Below are 18,162 nucleotides of genomic sequence, written 5' to 3'. Positions count from 1 at the left end.
AGCATCCTGCAAAATCAATAATGCTTTCTTTTGCAACAAGTAAACAGAATACTGTCATATGTTACCAAGCTGAGGCCAAGTACCTGGACGTAAAGTGACATAGTGCTACCAAAGTTGTTGCAGGAACATAAGGTGTGAAACACACAGAGGTGTTCAGCAGGTTCTGACCAGTTCTGGAGAACCAGTAGTGGAAATTTTGAGTAGTTCAGACAACTGGTAAATACCACCTCTGACTGGCCTCACCCCCATCTATTCTCTGCCTCCTGAGTCCCAGCTGATTGGGAGGGAATGGAGATTTTGCAGTATCCTTCCCCTGCCATGCCCCCCAAGCCCACCACAGCCCAGGTAGTAAAAATTTTTGAATCCCACCGCTGGAAACACAAACATGTGGTAAGAAGATGTTCTCTGCTTATAATTTATAGGCTTCTTTGACAACAGTAATGGATTCTGGACCAAAAGAGTTCCTTAAAGATTGACAAGTGAAATCAGAACAGGTTTAAACACTCAGTATTATCCAGCATGCTAATATGCCCATGAAAAAGTGACTCCAGTTAAAGTTAGAGATGCTTATTTAGGATATCTCCAAGATTGAACATTGCCTAAGATTGCCAGGATAGTCTCGAGTTCGTTGTTTAGGGCAGCTGGAGCCTGGGAGTTACATTTGGTTCTAACTGCAAGCAGTAGCAGTATCATTCTAATTTCCAAATAAATTCTTTATTTACTATTTTATAAATCATTATTTCTATTGTTGCTGGCAGGAGAATGGCTGCTGAGAGGACATCACTACGTGCTCTCTATTCCTAATAAAAATCATTGTAACCAACCAACATTTAAGCAAGTTATCTTCTCCACTGGAAAAGAAAGAGAAAAAGGAAGAAGAAGAGGAATAAAGAGAAGAGGAAGAAGGGGAAGAGGAAGAGGAAGAGGAGGAGAAAGGAGAGGGATGGGAGGAGAAGAAGAAAGGAGGGGAGGGAGAGAAGATGAGCAGGGAGGAGAAGAAAAGGAGGAGAAAAAGAAAGGAGGAGAGAAGAAGAGGAAAGAGGAAGAAGGGAGAGGGATGGGGGAAGGAGGAGGAGAAGAAGGGAGAAGGAGAAGAAGAAAGGAGGGGAGAGGGAGAAGAGGAGCAGGGTGGAGGAGGAGAAGAAAGGAGGAGGAGATAAGAAGAAGAGGAGGAGGAAGAAGGGAGAGGAGAAGGAGGAGAAGGAGGAGAAGAAAGGAGGGGAGAGGGAGAAGAGGAGCAGGGAGGATGAGAAGAGGAGGAAGAGGAAGAAGGGAGAGGGATGGGGAGGAGGAAGGAAAAGGAGAAGAGGAGGAGGAGGAAGAAGAAGGAGAGGGTTGGGGAGGGAGGGAGAAGGAGAAGAAAAACAACAACTATTTTTTTAAGCTGCAATTTCTGCAGCTCTCATCATTAAGGTGTGATTGCAAAAAAATGTCTCTCTGCCACCTTGTGCTCTCAGAAAGAGCGGAGTAGAGAGCCAGGGGGTATCAGGGGCAAAACATGGAGAGGGGACACCCCAGGTATGAAATATCTATCTATCTATCTATCTATCTATCTATCTATCTATCTATCTATCTATCTATCTATCTCTATCTATCTATCTATCTATCTATCTATCTATCTATCTATCTATCTATCTATCATCTATCTATATCTATCTATATCTATCTATCTATTTATCTATATCTATATCTAATCTATATCTAATCTATATCTATCTATATCCATCCATCCATCCATCCATCCATATCTATCTATCTATCTATCTATCTATCTATCTATCTATCATCTATCTATCTATCTATCATTTATCTATATCTATCATCTATCTATATCTATCTATCTATATCTAATCTATATCTATCTATCTATCTATATCTATTTATCTATCCATTTATCCATCCATCCATCCACCAATCCATCCATCCATCTATATCATATCTCTATCTATCTATCTATCTATCTATCTATCTATCTATCTATCTATCTATCTATCTATCTATCTATCTATCTATCTATCTATCTATCTATCTATCTATCTATCTATCTATCTATCTATCTATCTATCATCTATATCCAATATTGTTTTTCTTTTTTAAAAATTTGGTTTTGTACATATATTTTTTTAAAGATTCCCCTTTAATGGGCGCCGTTTAAACTCCATGGGCCCCTGGAACAATGTACCGGCTGCACCCACCCCCCTCTCCTCAGGCCTGAGGACAGCAGGCAACAAAAGCTCCGAGGGTTGGGAAGAAAAGGCCCCGTTGCAAGAGGCGAATGAGTGAGGGGGAGGCGAGGGAAGGGGTCGCAGTTTGCCCCCTCCCACGAGACAGCTGCGGCCGCATTCTGGAGCAGGGGTCTCAAACTTGGCCAATTTTAAGTCCTGGAGGACTTCAACTCCCAGAATTCCCCAGCCACCAAAGCTCCCCTCAGGCCTGAGGCAACAAACGCTCCAAGGCTTGGGAAGAAACGGGGCCGTTGCAAGAGGCGAATGAGTGGGGAGAAGGGGAGCGGAGGGGGTCGCAGTTTGGTTCCCGGACAGCTGCGGCCGCATTCTGGAGCAGTGGTCTCCAACTTGGGCAACTTTAAGCATTGGAGGACTTCAACTTCCAGAATTCCCCAGCCAGCTGGCTGGGGAATTCTGGGAGTTGAAGTCCTCCGAGCTTAAAGTTGCCCAAGTTGGAGACCCCTGTTCGAGAAGAACCGGCACAAGCGGGGTAGCGGGGCGGGGGGGAGGAAGAGCGATTTCAGGTTGCGCTGGGAGGACCTCAGGATCGGGCAGGGCAGAGGGAGGGCGAAGGTGCCTGAGGGAGGGCGAAGGTGCCTGAGGGAGGGAGGGTAGGTGGGGGGAAGGACTGCCCGGGCGGTGCCCATCGCTGGCGAGGCTGCGGGGCGGGCGTGTGGTGGTGGTGTTGGGGGAAGCCTGTGGGAAGGGAGGAGAGGCGGGCGCGGGGCGTGAGGGGAGGCGGGCCAGAGCCTCTTTCGGAGCCCCCGGCATCGCCACGCCTGCCTGCCACAACTCCGCGCGCTCCGTCGCGGCTGCAGCAGCGGACGAAAACTTCAGCGGGACGTCTGAGCTGCGCGGGTCGAGCCGGGAATCCCTTCACGGGCAGCCCCGGGAGAAGCTAATCCGGCGGCCGAAGCGAGGGGATCGGGCGGAGGACAGCTCAGACAGAGGCGGCCCGGCTCCGCGGCCTCCCGCCTTGACCTTGCCTCGCCTGGCCGGGCGCCCTCCTCCTCCTCCTCCTCGCCCGCCCAGCCAACGACTCACCTGCTGCGCCGCCGGGACTAATTCGAGAGAGGCGGCCGAAGCGGGCAGCCGCGCATCGCCTCGCCGGCTGGGCGTCGCCAGATGCAGGTAAGGGCGTCCTTTCCGAGCAAGGCGGCTCCAAGCGGGTGCCGGACTCTCACGGACGGGCTCTTCGCGGGGTGTCTGCGGCGGTTTCTGGAACCAAATTTAGCCGAGATGAAGCTGTTTCCACCCCCGTGCCCGCGTTCACACGTTACACTCTTCCCGGGAATGCAACACGTGTCGGCGTCCTCCCGGGCGCTGCAAAGCAGGCAGGGCAGGCGTGAGGGAAGAGGTTCTCCGGGCCGGGGTTTATTCCGGATCGAGCTCTGGATCTTGCTTTCTTCGGGGCGCATCTCTCTGTAGGAACGCGCGAGTTGGGATTCTCTGGAAGGTGCGCGGAGTGGGAGCGTCTTTCCGTTACGGGGCTGGGGGGGGGGAGTAAATTCCCGTAAGGAATGGTCTGTGGAGATTCTCAGTCATCCAGGTCGTGCTTATTCCAAAGGTGCTTTTTTTTGTTTTTTTCCAAGAGGCAACTGGACCTTTCTTCAGAAGCTGAAGAAGCTTCTGCAATGAGAAGTGAAACCTCTTCAAAGAAAAACCAGTTGCCTCTTGAAATAAAAGCACCATTGGGTTCCCCAAAGGAACTGTTGCATGGGGGGGATGGAGGGAACTTGCTCCTGAAGCGGAAAACTTCGGTGTGTTTGCAAAAAAATCCTGCTGCTGTTCTCACTTTCGCCAGCGAGGCTAAATCTCTGCACCTTTGTTTGAGCGCCCGCTGGAGTCACTGGGAGGGGGCTGGGCCAGTGAGTTCGGGGCAGAGAAAGGGACCAGACAAGTAGGGCTTTTTTTTTAAACAGTAACAGAATTGGAAGGGACCTTGAAGGTCATCTAGTCCTACCCCCTGCTCACGCAGGAGACCTATACTAAGGATTTGAACTGCCGAGGCTTTTCCAGGATGTGGGAGGCAAACCAAATGGATTTCACGGGATCCGGGAAGTGAACTTCTTACATTCAGTGGAGGACCTTGGAAAAAACAGCCTCAGCACCCACCTGAAGCCATTGTAATCTATCCGCCTTGAGTTCTTCCAGTTTTGTGCTTGAAAGGGATCCTGACAGGTAATCCAGTGGAGAGCAGGTGCAGGATTTGTCTGAAACAGAAGCAGAGTTAGCAAACATCATTTGCTGTCATTCACCCAGCCCCAAGGTACGAAGAATCTGCAGCCTTTTTTATTTTAAAGAATTAAAGTAATTATAATTAGTTCACCCAACAGGTAGAAATGGGACAATATTTTGAATATAGAGGAGAGACTGAGAGCTTTGTCCTTAGGTGCAGGATTATAATAAACTTTAGGTCCTTGTTTGGTTTCCTGATTGAAATCCGATTCCTCTGTTTCACATTTCGATGCGCATTAGGGATTGACAACCAGTATCATGTGCTAATGTTAAAATGAGGAGCCTTGAGACAGCTGGTAAGACGGCTGGGCTGAACTCCTGTCTGCTTCCCTTCTTGTCTGGGTGATGGAAGTGGTCTCCAGCATTGAGACTCCTAAAGGACACTTTGCTCTGCTTGGCCTCTTTTCATTTTGGGTGGTCCTTCTCATCCCATTTTGGGTGACGTCCAGAATTTCCAACAGGATGATGTCTTGACAGATGAATAAAAGCAGTGACGTAACCTTTGATACAGTGCAGCTGTTTTTGGAACAACGCTGCAAGGATGCTTGTGGCTCTGATCATGACATCAAGGTAGAGCAAAGGAGATTGTTGTTCAGCTTCTAGAGCTATTTCTCCCATTTCAGGCTTCCGGTAGAATCACAGAGGTGCGTACAATGTTTGTGGGTTTCTAGGCACCCCATTTGGCCTTTGGCAACAGAAGGATGCTAGCCTAGAAGGAGCCAATCCTGGATTGAAGCAAAGCAATTTATTAGGTCCTTAGGGACTAGTCCTTTCTCCTTTTACAGTGAGAACAAGGTTAGCAGGGTAGAGACCTCAGGTTAATTTAATTACTGAAAGAGCCCTGTGCAAAAACAATGGGAGGGAGGGATCTTACCTGTTACTCAGTTCAGGAGCAGGTAACACCCAGCCTACAAGCATGGGGAGATATCTAAATACTATTCAGATGGCATAAATCAAGCCAGATCTGATGCTGCTTGGACCTCAGTCATATAATTCCCTAGCCAGCAAGACAAAAATATAGAATTCTGTGGCCTGGTTTGGGACTACTTAGATTCTAAATTTTTGTAATTGCAATTTTGTAATTGCAAATAGTTGACTGTTTTCCTTTCTATTTTCTTAATAAGTATCCATTCTAGAGGTCAATAACCTTTCTTTATATGCTAGTATTAGTGTGTGTATAAGCAATGAAATGGTATTGGGGAAATAGAGTTAAGTGCCCTAAAGTATGATGGCATATGACAATTCAGATCTGATTGTCTTTGATAAGGAGTTGAGTTGAAGAAAGTCAATAGGTCAAGCGCCCAATGCTACTGTCCTAACTTATCTCTTGTAGCTGCTATAAAAATGTATGATTAAAAATCCAGCTATGGATTGTATGTATGTTGTTGTTGTTAGTTGCAAAGTTGTGTCTGACCTATCACGACTGCATGGACAACGTTCCTCCAGGCCTTCCTATCCTCTACCATCCTCTGGAGTCCATTTAAGCTCACGCCTACTGCTTCAGTGACTCCCTCCAGCTACCTCATTCTCTGTTGTCCCCTTCTTCTTTTACCTTTATAGTTCCCAGCATTAGGCTCTTCTCCAGTGAGTCCTTCCTTCTCATTAGGTGGGCGAAGTATTTGAGTTTCATCTTCAGGATCTGGCCTTCTAAAGAGCAGTCAGGGTTGATCTCCTCTAGGACTAACCGGTTTGATCACCTTGCAGTCCAAGGGACTCTCAGGAGTCTTCTCCAGCACCCTAGTTCAAAGGCCTCAATTCTTTGGCGCTCAGCCTTTCTTATGGTCCAACTTTCACAGCCATACATTGCAACTGGGAAAACCATAGCCTTGGCTATAAACACTTTTGTTGGCAGGGTGAGGTCTCTGCTTTTTAGTAGGCTTCTAGATTTGCCATGTATGCATCTTGTATGTATAAATCTTGCAGGTACATATGCATATATTTATATATATATTTGTCAACTTTATATCCCACTTTTAAAAAACCATCTACTTCCAGAGGCTTTCCAAAGAATGGTCTTTCCATTTCTATAATTTCCATACAACAAAGACAGCAATTATGTGAGCTGTAACTTCTGGAGGGTATCCATTGCTAATGGCTATTGTGCTGAGAAAGTCAAAATTATCTCTGTGTTGTAGCAGTGCTGGTCAAAGATAAAATAGGCCCCATTCAACCCAACCATATTTGGTTAAATGAATTGGGGTGGCTTTTAAATATACAGCTGAGCTGGGCTTGATATATGCCATATTATTGCCCTGCTTGTACAGCAGTGTGTATACACATTATGACAGGCTTTTGGCTACTAGACTTAAGTACAACTTCTGCTCTTCCCCCTTATCTGTACTTTATATAGATAGTACTTCTTCTCGTATATATGCAACAAGCAGCTGTATTTGCCTTCTCAGCTTTGTTGACCCAGTTGTAAACAGTATGATTGATGCTGCTTGTGATAGTGTCACAACAGATGGCATTCGTGGTGTGCACAACCAACTTCCCCCTTGCACTGAAGTGGAATTTACTTCTCGTTTCAGATTAAGTTATTGAATTAGGGTAGTTTAGATTGCTGTGGTCTTTGAAGCTGCATATGGCCTCTTACTGGTATTATAATGACTTAGACATACTTTTTCGGAGCAGTAAAACTGTCTTTGGGCTATAATATGTCAGTCTGGGAATCTTCTCTACAGTATACAGAAAACACTGCCTGCACAGAAAAATTCAGAATGTAAAACGAAGGTTTACGGTTGTCTTGATCCCTTGTTTTCTTTATGAAGGAATGTTTTATATGGAGGGGCATTTTGTTATATCAGCCGAGACCTGCAATTTGAAGTGGAACAGTTTAAGTCTTTGGAGAGAACCGTGTGTGTGTGTGTGTGTGTGTGTGTGTGTGTGTGTGTGTGTGTGTGTGTGTGTGTACAGAGCTGCAGGATTATTTAGTCTGATTTATAGAAGTCTTTGTTTCCATTCTGGGTTTGCCTGCAGCTTTTAAAGCCACCACTCTATCGCTCATTCGAGCGTCTGGGTATGAGAGGATGTTCAATGGCTCTTGAGTTAAATAAGGCTAGTAGAAACTTAGACTGGACTCCAGAGGATGGTAGAGGACAGGAAGGCCTGGAGGATCCATGGGGTCACGATGGGTCAGACACAGTGGCTGGATTCAGCCAGTTCGCACTACTTTGGGAGAACCGGTTGTTAACTTTCAGAGCAGTTTGGTGAACTGGTTGTTGGAAGAAATCATTAAGGCAGAGAACCGGTTGTTAAATTATTTGAATCCCACCACTGGTCAGACACGACTTTGCAACTAACAACAACAACAACAACAGATGCTTAGAAACAGTGGTGAAATTCAATTTTTTTACTATCAGTTCTGTGGGTGTGGCTTTGTGGGCATGGCTTTGTGGGCGTGGCAGGGGAAGGATACTGCAAAATCTCCATTCCCACCCCACTCAGTCCAGCCAGAGGTGGCATTTGCTGGTTCTCCAAACTACTCAAAATTTCCTCTAGTGGTTCTCCAGAACCTGTCAGAATCTGCTGGATTTCACCCCTGCTTAGAAAGTTCGAAAGAGGCGTGGGATAAAAAGCAAAACATAGCGAGCAATAGATTGAAACCCAGAATATGACTTCTTGGGTGAAAACCTGGGATGATTGGATCAAAGAAGAAGAGAGATCACTTGAAGGAAACTTCATTTAGTGATACTGTATTACTGACACTCTCTGAGTGACACCCCCACTCCCCAAACTCTGTATATTAATGTATTGGAGAGTCAGTGAAAAACCAGAAATTCTCTTCTCTGTAGGAATATTTTGAGCAAGGTCACTCTAGGTCAGAGGTCCCCAACCCCTGGCCCATGGACTGGCACCGGGTTGCAGCATGCCAGAAACCAGGCCGTGTAAACAAGCAAGACCTCATCCATGGGATGCAGGCAGCATGCAAAGCCACGCCCCCTCCGGACCATGGAAAAGCATCTCTCCACCAATAGCAATAGCAGTTAGACTTACATACCGCTTGATAGGGCTTTCAGCCCTCTCTAAGCATTTTACAGAGTCAGCATATTGCCCCCAACAACAATCCGGGTCCTCATTTTACCCACCTCGGAAGGATGGAAGGCTGAGTCAACCCTGAGCCGGTGAGATTTGAACAGCTGAACTGCAGAACTGCAGTCAGCTGAAGTAGCCTGCAGTGCTGCATTTAACCACTGCACCACCTCGGCTCTGGTGGGATTCAAATTTAACAACCGGTTCTCTGCCCTAATGACCGGATGGGTGGGTGTGGCCATAGTGGGTGTGGCCATGGGTGTGACAGGCAGCACTCAGCCTCCAGCACTCCCCTGGGAGCAAAAACGGAGCGCGCCACTCCCAAGCCCTGTTTTGGGCCTAGTAGGTCTCCCTGCACTTACCTGGGACCCAAAACGGGGCATGCAGGGACTCCTGGAAGGGGCGGTTCAAGAAGGGGCAGGGCCAGCCAGCAATTTAACAATCAGTTTGCCCGAACTGGCTGAAGCCCATCACTTCTCTCCATGGATGTGGTCCTTGGTACCCAAAGGATTGGGGGCTACTGCTCTAGGTGGTGTATGAAAGCAGCCACTGCAGCAATGCAGCAGTAACAATAACGTACAATAAAAGAATTACTTGCGAAGATGTCTATGGAGATTCTCAGTCATCCAGGTCACAGTTCTCCCAAAGGTGGTTTTCAAAAGACAATTGGACCTCCTTGGTTCCCCCCCCCCCCCTTAAAAGCATTTTGCTTCTCATTCAAGAAGCTGAACTGAAGAAGCTTCTTGGATTAGAAGTGAAACATTTTCAAGGGGAAAAAATACCAAGAAAGTCCAGTTGCCTTTTGAAAAGCACCTTTGCGATAGTTGTGAAGGTGGCAGAGCCTGCTGAAATGGCTAAATTGATTTGTTCAATTAGAGCAGTGGTTCCCAAACTTGGCTCTGCTGGCTGGAGAATTCTGGGAGTTGAAGTCCACAAGTCTTAAAGTTGCCAAGTTTGGGAACCACTGAATTAGAGAAAAGGTAATACCTATGTTTATCAGTCACTGGAAAACCTTTGTGGACATTTTATGTCAAAAAGAAAAAAATATATGAACTTGTGATTTTTGGTTTTGTTAGTTAGGATAGGTTATAGAAAAAAGAAGTCACGATGAAACTTTGGATAACTGCTGTGGAGAAGTTCAAAAGCCACTTCTTTATATGTTTCTTTATATATTGTTAATTTTTATATACTTTTTGCACTTTTTGCTTTTTTCATTTCTTCTTTGTTCTATTTTGATTTGTTTTAGTTTACCTTGTTAAAACGTTTCCATAAAAATACACTCTACAGAGAGAGGGGGGGAGAGAGATATGGATGACTGACTCAGTCTAAGAGTGATCATATAAAGTATAAAAAACAAGCTCACCTTTAGTAACGTGGGCATTCTTACCCACACCTTAAGTTTTGACAAACCAATTATATACTTGCACAATGATTTTTATCTCTGAGCACTATATACATAACAGCTATAATTTCTGGTTTGCTGAGGATGTGTTTGGTGTTTGGTGAGGTCATATAGTTTCCTTTTCTATATTGGACAAGCCAAACATTTCAACAGATACATCGGCTGGACACACAGATGGTGTAGACTTGCCCCGTCTTTGGCTAACATTGCCTTGATTTTCCTCCATTAGCTTTAACTTACGTGCTGTAGAAAAACCTCAATACTTCAAAATATTTTTTTCCACCAATGATAATATATATCTTCACTTGCCAAAACTGACCTAAAATGACTTGACATTTGTTATGGAATAAAGTGTAAGTTGTTATCCTATCCTTTTTATATACATTTGTTCTATGATATTCCAAAGAACTTCTAAAATAAAAATGTGATAGTGAATTTCTCCCATTGTCCCGGTTCTGGAGAAATTGAAGAACTTTAGTATGTCCCAGTTTCCATTGCGAAGATGTTATTGATTAAATACTGTACCTGGCTGTACGTCTTGAAAAATCAGGCAGAAAAGGAAGTTAGATGACTTCTATTCTATTCAAAGAATTAAATAAACTAGTCTATATATATATATAAATGGCTGTGTGTGTGTGTGTATGTTCCAGCATAACTCTGGAATGTCTTGAGCAATTTTAACCAAACTTGTTACACAGATGATTTACTCTCTGGAGAAAAATACTGTAGGGGCAAGACATCCCTAACACCCCTCGGGGTTTGTGTTCTGTTAAGATGCAGCCCGTTGTGCCTTTAAATGGCTTCTATTGTACTGCCGTAAAATGGCTTCTACTGTACAGCACAGTGAAGTTGCCATGGTAATGGCTTCACAGTACTCCACAAGGGGGCTCCCTCTGATAAGGGGGGAAATCCAACATTAGAAATTATGTTTTGTCTGGACATTTTCCCCCTATAAATTTCCCCCCTATAGCAGTAGACTTATATACCGCTTCATAGGCCTTTCAGGCCTCTCTAAGCGGTTTACAGAGAGTCAGCATATTGCCCCCAACAATCTGGGTCCTCATTTTACCCACCTCGGAAGGATGGAAGGCTGAGTCAACCCTGAGCCGGTGAGATTTGAACCGCTGACCTGCTGATCTAGCAGTAGCCTGCAGTGCTGCTTTTAACCACTGCGCCACCTTGGCTCTATAAACCCAGAAAATGCCAGGTTATCAGCTAGTATTAGATAAATATTTATCCCACATCCCACATCTCTCCCGTGAGGTGCTTATATTCGGTCTGCAGAGCTGTCCTGGAAACCGCGAAGGATCAGCCCGCAGTCCCTCTGACAGCAAAAATGGAGCTTGGGAAAGCCACACACGGCCCTTCTGGGCTCCATTTTCAGGTGTGATGACCTACTGCAACCCTCTGCCAGCAAAAATGGTGCTCTGTTTTCACTGGCAGAGTGTTCAGGCCACCACAGGGACCCACAACGCAAGTGATGGCAAGCTGGCCATACCCACCCCCCGGCTCCCTGTGGTCAAACAGAACCCTGATGTGGCCCTCGATGAAATCGAGTTTGACACGACACCCCTGGTTTAGTGCCATCACTGAGGGAAAATATTTTGATCATATTCAACCAGATAACTGTGTTAAATCAGAGTGTTGGAAATAAACTGGTGTTTGTTTCCATTTTTGCTTTGGATACAAAGGCTTGATCTAGCCATTGGTTCTTTGTGAAGTAGCAGAGCTAAAGGGTAAAAAAACCCCACAGATAATCATAATCAGGCGTTATGTGAGCACAGGGGGAACTCTGACTAGTCCTATATCTAAGCAACTACTTTCCTCAACATCATCATGGATAGCAGAAGAGAACAAATGTAACAGCAGGTGATCCATGGAAAGGATAGAATTCTTGAGTAACCTAGAACCCTGTTGCTCCAAAATGATATATTTTGACCCATTTTAGAAATTTACTCCGGTTACTAAGTTTCAGAGGGATGCAGATGGAGGGAGGAAAATGTTTTGGATGGTTTGGTCTTCCTAATATAGCAATAGCACTTAGACTTATATACCGCTTCATAGTGCTTTACAGCTGTCTCTAAGCGGTTTACAGAGACAGCATATTGCCCCCAACAATCTGGGTCCTCATTTTACCAACCTGGGTAGGATGGAAGGCTGAGTCAACCTTGAGCCAGTGAGAATCCAACTGCTGGCAGTCAGCAGAATTAGCCTTCAATATGGCATTCCAACCACTGCACTACCACTGATAATGTATCACGTTCTTCTAGCACTGATAATGAAGGCACTTGAAGAAAGCTATTCTGTTATAATTTTCAGAGACCACCTCAAACTTCAACATGAACCCGGTCAAGTTCACTTGGTGTCAAGTTGCCATCTCCCTTATGAATATCATATAAACCATAAATATTCTTATCCAGATTCCATAACTAATTTTTGGTCTGTCCATTTTACTCATAGCCTCTCTATATGCAATATCTGCTTAGTAACTCTAGTATGTGGGTACTCTTCTGGTCGGTTAGGTAGAGAATTCTTACCTAACCCAGCCACATGGACACCCAGGGGTGGGCTTCAAAAATTTCAGCAACAGGTTCTCTGCTCGGTTGCTGAGTGGGCATGGGCTAGTCGGCCTCCTGCACCAAGGTGAAGGGGGGTTCATTGTCACCTTCCCCGGGCTCCGGAGGCTTTCATTGAGCCTCTGGGAGGGCAAAAACTGTTTCCCCCAGGCCCTCTGGAGGCCAGAAATGGAAGGCCCATTTTCCCCCCTCCCCGAGCCTTTGCCTGGGCTCTGCACTTACCTTGCATCCAAAATAGGCTTCTTGGAGGGGCGGGGTGGGAGGGCTGGGGCGGGGTGGGAATGGTGGGCGCGGCCAGCCAGGAGTAGGATTTGGAGGTTCTCCAAACCGGCCATAACATTAGCTACGGGTTCTACCTGGGTGAACCCGTAGCAGCCCACCCCTGGATGTATCCAATGGGGAAAACTGATATATCTATCAGTTGATATGAGTCACTCAAACTGAGATTTTACAGAGGTGCTTATGGAAGTAAAGATGAGAAGCAAAGCTGTGCGTGCAAACATTTAAGCTTTTGGTACCCATAGAATCAATGCAGCCAATCCATATTTCACACATGAAACAACATGGAACAATAAATGTGCCAATTATTAATGAAAGCAGGTTTTCATTACTTCTATAGCAAAAGTGAAGGGGAAAAAAATCTGAAGAGATCCAAGTGCCAATTCAGAAGAGGAGGCAAAATTGGACAGGCAGACTGGCTTCATTCCAGACCTAGATTTCCTGCCTTTCTAGGCTTCGTATCTCATGTTTCGGTGCCCAAGGGGGCCAAAAAGTGATCCCCCTTCTCTTAGAAAGGGGTACCTTCCAGTTCATCTAGTTCATGTAATACTATATAGCACATTCCTTTGGCTGTTTTATACTTGCTCAATTCATATATTTTATTTTTAGATTAACTCTTAACTGCAGAGTACACAGTTGTGGAGGTTTTGTGAAAAGCTTCTAGTTCTCATTTTTAAAAATATATTCTTTGCATATTCTGTCCTTTAAATATGCAACATGCAAATACTATTCACTTCCCATTAGGCCAGTGTTTCTCAACCTTGGCAACTTGAAGATGTCCGGACTTCAATTCCCAGAATTCCCCAGCCAGCATTTGCTGGCTGGGGAATTCTGGGAGTTGAAGTCCGGACATCTTCAAGTTGCCAAGGTTGAGAAACACTGCATTAGGCCAAATCAAGTCCTTTCCCCAGGGACATTTTTCTGCAGCACACAGTTCTGTTTCACATTTAGCATGTGCCTCGCTAGCATGCTACCTTGCAGGGCATTATTTAAATGGAAGGTCTATTGCACATTTCCCACAACCACGTAAAAAGATTCTGAGGTCAGGTCCTGATTTACTAATGTTCATGGATAGTTCCATCCTTACATTGAGAATTCCATTCAAATTGCAGTTTCAAGGAATTTTCTAAGTGGACAATCATGACGGCCGTAAGTAAGGATGTGATATTTTGCTTCACTGAGCGGCTATTTATTGAACACAAAACTGCACCAATTCCAGCTGTGTCGATCTCATTCTCCAACAGCTGTCCTAAACATCTACAGTGGTGCTTTGAAACTCATCAAATTTGGTACTCAACACCTTTTGACACAATTTTTTTTTTAAAAAAAAATCCCAGTATTCATTGTTTGTTCAGTACTCGATGTACAAACTAGAACTTGTCATTGTTGGCTGACTTGTAACTCACTACATTATTCCTTATGGAAAAAAAATACTCATTATTTTTAGTACTGATCGCGCTTCCAGGAACCAATTAATGATGAATACCGAGATATTTCTGTAGTTCTGTGATGGTGAACCTGTGGTGCGCAGAACCCTCTCTGCGGGCACTTGTGCTGTCCCCCCAGCTCAGCTCTACCGTGCATGTGTGCACGCCTCGGCCAGCTGATTTTTCGGTCTCTGCCACATATGCACGGGAGGGGGGCAGGGTGCATGCAGGAGACATGCATGTGTGGAGGCTGCACGCACATGCACAGGGGACAGTACACCCCCTGTGGCCCATTTTTGCTCCTAGGAGGCTGCAGAGAGTGGAGCAGAGGTACTGCAGGGGGTCACATGTGCATGTGCAGGGTGGTGAGGCGTGCAGAGGGGTTCACACGCACATTGCATTCAGCACGCAACGACAAAACAGTTAGCCATCACTGCTGTAGTTAGTGAAATAAATCAGTGGCTTCCAAAGATTGGATCAAATTGGGGTTTTTTTATATCTTCTGTATAATTTTGTATCATCTTTTGCATTGTTGTTAATCAGACTGAGTGGCATTTGTAGATGAAAAGTTGGAATTGAATAGAAATAATTTTTAATTTAAAAAAAGCGGTATGAGTTGACATTAAGATGTCCTGTGCCCAGGTTTTGGATGCTACGTGCTATAGATGGGGAAACCTAGAATCAACAGTTGTCGCAACCACATTTGTGTGTGTGTGCACTTTCTCTGAAAGTTAGAGCCTTGATCTTAATGTTCTTTCCATTTGAACCCTGGGGTGGGAGACTGAATGTGTTTTTCCTGTAAATAGCCTAATTGTTTCTGCTTAACAGCTTACCTGAGTAAACTTGAATAAGTGCCAATTCCTCCAACTTGCATGTTTACCTATCTAAATTTAAACTCTCCAGGCAGTTTTATGCATCCCTTGGTTGACACATTGTGAGGTTTGAGTTGTGGTTCTGGCTGCTGTTGCAGCATTCTCTGGTCTGTTTTAGGTTGACCGTGTTTGGCTGTTGCTACAAACTTTTCTCTAGGAGATCTTAGGTTTTGGTTCCGTTGTGGGCTTTGAGATGCCAGTTCTCCCACTGTTTGTTGAGTTTGATTTTCCTTTAAAGAAAAACTGGACTGTTTTCTGCCTTCAATTTGCTACCTCCTGCTGAATAAATTTATCACAGTGGGAACTGGAATCCTCCCACATACCATATGAAGTCTACAGCAACTTGCGATCCAAGGCTAATGATTCCACAATGGGAATAATATCTTCTTTTCGTGATGTACAGCCTTGGACTAGATTTGCAACTGCTAAATTTTATGCCTATTAGTTTATAACTTGGTATTCTCTTTCTGTTTGGCAATGGTAGCTTTGGAGTTTCACGGATAAACTTTTACAGTGCCATCTAGGAAAATATCTGCGTTTAATCTGCTGCGCCCTAAAATATCCGTCAGCTTCCTGGCTGTGGAGATTCTCAATCTGTCTGTAAGGAGTATAAACCCTTCCATTCCCTACCATCCAGTCAGAGTTGAAGAAGCTTCTTGGATGAGAAACGAAACGTCTTCAAAGAAAAACCAGAAAGTCCAGTTGCCTCTTGAAAAAAAGCACTTTTGGGACATCAGTGGCATGGTTAATGCTGTGGTTTGCCACATGGGCTAATTTGTTTGATAACTGTCATGTTCCATGATTCTATTTTGTGACATTGTGGTGTATGCTGTCAATTCAATGCAATGAAAGCAATGTTTGATTCCGAAAAATACTTCTGTGTATGCTATATTTCTGAAGGTGAATATTTTCTAATTTTATAAAGAAAATTAAATTAAAAAGAAATCCCTTTGAAGACATTCTGGCAATTCCAAATTAAGAGCAGGATAAATCTTTCTGGATCAAGCCAAAAGCCTTAGCTTGCTGCCATTCATTCAATGGCTGTTTGAAGTTTAGGCAGTGTTGAAAAAAGTGACCTGTGCTCACACTTGTGAATGTCACAGGGTACACATCAGAGGTGGGTTCCTACCAGTTCGCACCTATTCGGTAGAACCGGTTCGTCAACTCTACCGAACCGGTTAGAAGAGGTTCCACCAGTGGACCCGGAAAGCAGGCCACACCTACAGAAGAGGTTCCAAAAAATTTTGAAACCCACCACTGACTATCATGCTCATATTTATAAAACTCAGTGCCTCTGTGAAAGGTAAGGATGACTACTGCGTTTGTGGTGCAATCAGAACATTGCGTGTGTTGAAGTTGTTTTAACGCAAACCAAAGATGCCTTTTAAAAAACAAGTTTACATCATATTCTTATGCATGCCAGTGCTGTGTGTGAGGTAATTTAAGGTGGTTCGGTCTAGTGTCGTCGGCATCTTCATATCCGGTCACATGGGTGGCAAGCCACTCCCACAAAGGAGGCCACACCCACAGAGTAGGTTCGAACAATTTTTGAAACCCACCACTGGTACACATGCAGTCATGGAATGAAAATTTTGATGCTTGACATTTGGTATCTATTTATGATGATTGGAGTGTCCTAGAACTCAGACAAGGAATAATGGATGGAAACTGATCAAGGAGAGATTCAACTTAGAAATAAGGAGAAATTTTCTGACAGTGAGAACGATCAACCAATGGAACAGTTTTTGCCTTCGGAATTTGTGGGAGCTTCATCACTGGAAGCTTTCAAGAAGAGACTGGACTTCCATTGTCAGAAATGGGGTAGGGTCTCCTGCTTGAGCGGGGGGGGGGGTTGGACTAGATGACCTACATGGTCCCTTCCAACTCTGTTAATCTGTTAACTCTTGCTGAGGTCTAGGCAACTGGTGGGGGAAGGCTGGCCTGTATTTTGTGCTCGTGTTAAACTGACACATCAATAGACTGGCCTTAGCCTGATTGTTCTTCTGCAGCCAGAACATGGCTTAAAATTGCAAACCCACTATCTGAAAGTAAGCTCCATGAAAAAAAGGGTGCTTTGAATCAGTTTATAACTGGGAGGGCTTTTCCAAAATGTTTGAAGCAAAGAGGCTATTAAAAGAAGTGCTAAATTAATCTAGACAACCAGAAGAACCAGAGCAATCTCCATGGAATAGCAAGGCTAATAATTACATGGTTGTTACCCCTGGATACCTTAATCCGGAATTAAAAATAAAACTGCTAATAGTTAGTGTTTTTATTGAAATCTGTAGAATTCTACAGAGTTTTTATATGAGATCCACTAGCTTCTTTGTTCTTTATTCCTTTTGGATGAGGTGCCCAGCATATAGCAATAGCAGTTAGACTTATATACCGCTTCATAGGGCTTTCAGCCCTCTCTAAGCGGTTTACAGAGTCAACATATCACCCCCACAGTCTGGGTCCTCATTTCACCCACCTCGGAAGGATGGAAGGCTGAGTCAACCTTGAGCCGGTGAGATTAGAACCGCTGAACTGCAGATAACAGTCAGCTGAAGTGGCCTGCAGTACTGCACCCTAACCACTGCGCCACCTCGGCTCTTAAAATATCAGAAAAGTGCATGAAAAATAGTTGAAGAATCTTCCTTTACAGCAGGGGTATCAAACTCAAGGCTCATGGGCTGAATCCGGACCATAGAGTGTTTAGATCTGGCCTGCAGGGGCGCTCTGGAAAAGCAAAGGATTGGGCCACATGTGACCCTCCTGAGCTCCGTTTTTGCTGGCAGAGGGTCACAGGAGGCTGTCCCAGCCGAAAATGGAGCTCAGGAGGGCCACATGCAGCCCTCCTGAGCTCCGTTTTCGCTGGCAGAGGGTCTCAGGAGGCTGTCTCAGCCAGAAATGGAGCTCAGGGGGAGGCAGACACAGCCCTCACAAGCTCTGTTTTCACTGGCAGAGGTTTAAGGGAGGCCGTTCCAGCCAAAAATGGAGTTCAGGAGCCTGTTTTCACTGGCAGAGTGCTTGGGCCACCACACACGAGTGATGTCAAACTGGCCATGCCCCCCGTTGCCCTCCCCTGAGGTCAAATACAACCCTGATGTGGCCCTCAATGAAATTGATTTT

At 44.9% G+C, this 18,162-nt stretch overlaps 1 protein-coding gene across 1 annotated transcript in view; it reads left to right on the top strand.

Moving 5' to 3' along the window:
• Nucleotides 1–2,930: 2,930 nt before the first annotated feature.
• The window catches only part of WNT5B (Wnt family member 5B), a 128,416-nt gene continuing 113,184 nt past the window's right edge, over nucleotides 2,931–18,162 (top strand). The window contains exon 1 of the mRNA XM_087722905.1: nucleotides 2,931–3,356. Coding sequence (XP_087579031.1) covers nucleotides 3,351–3,356 — 6 coding nt within the window. The 5' untranslated portion in view covers nucleotides 2,931–3,350. The remainder of the gene's footprint in view (nucleotides 3,357–18,162) is intronic.

Source organism: Thamnophis sirtalis, unplaced genomic scaffold, assembly GCF_051295495.1.
Source record: "Thamnophis sirtalis isolate CommonGarterSnake01/CBP01778 unplaced genomic scaffold, rThaSir2_p1.2 scaffold_9, whole genome shotgun sequence".
NCBI classification, from domain to species: Eukaryota; Metazoa; Chordata; class Lepidosauria; order Squamata; family Natricidae; genus Thamnophis; species Thamnophis sirtalis.
Note: the sequence above shows the minus strand (reverse complement) of the source record. Positions and strands in the feature narration are given on the sequence as shown.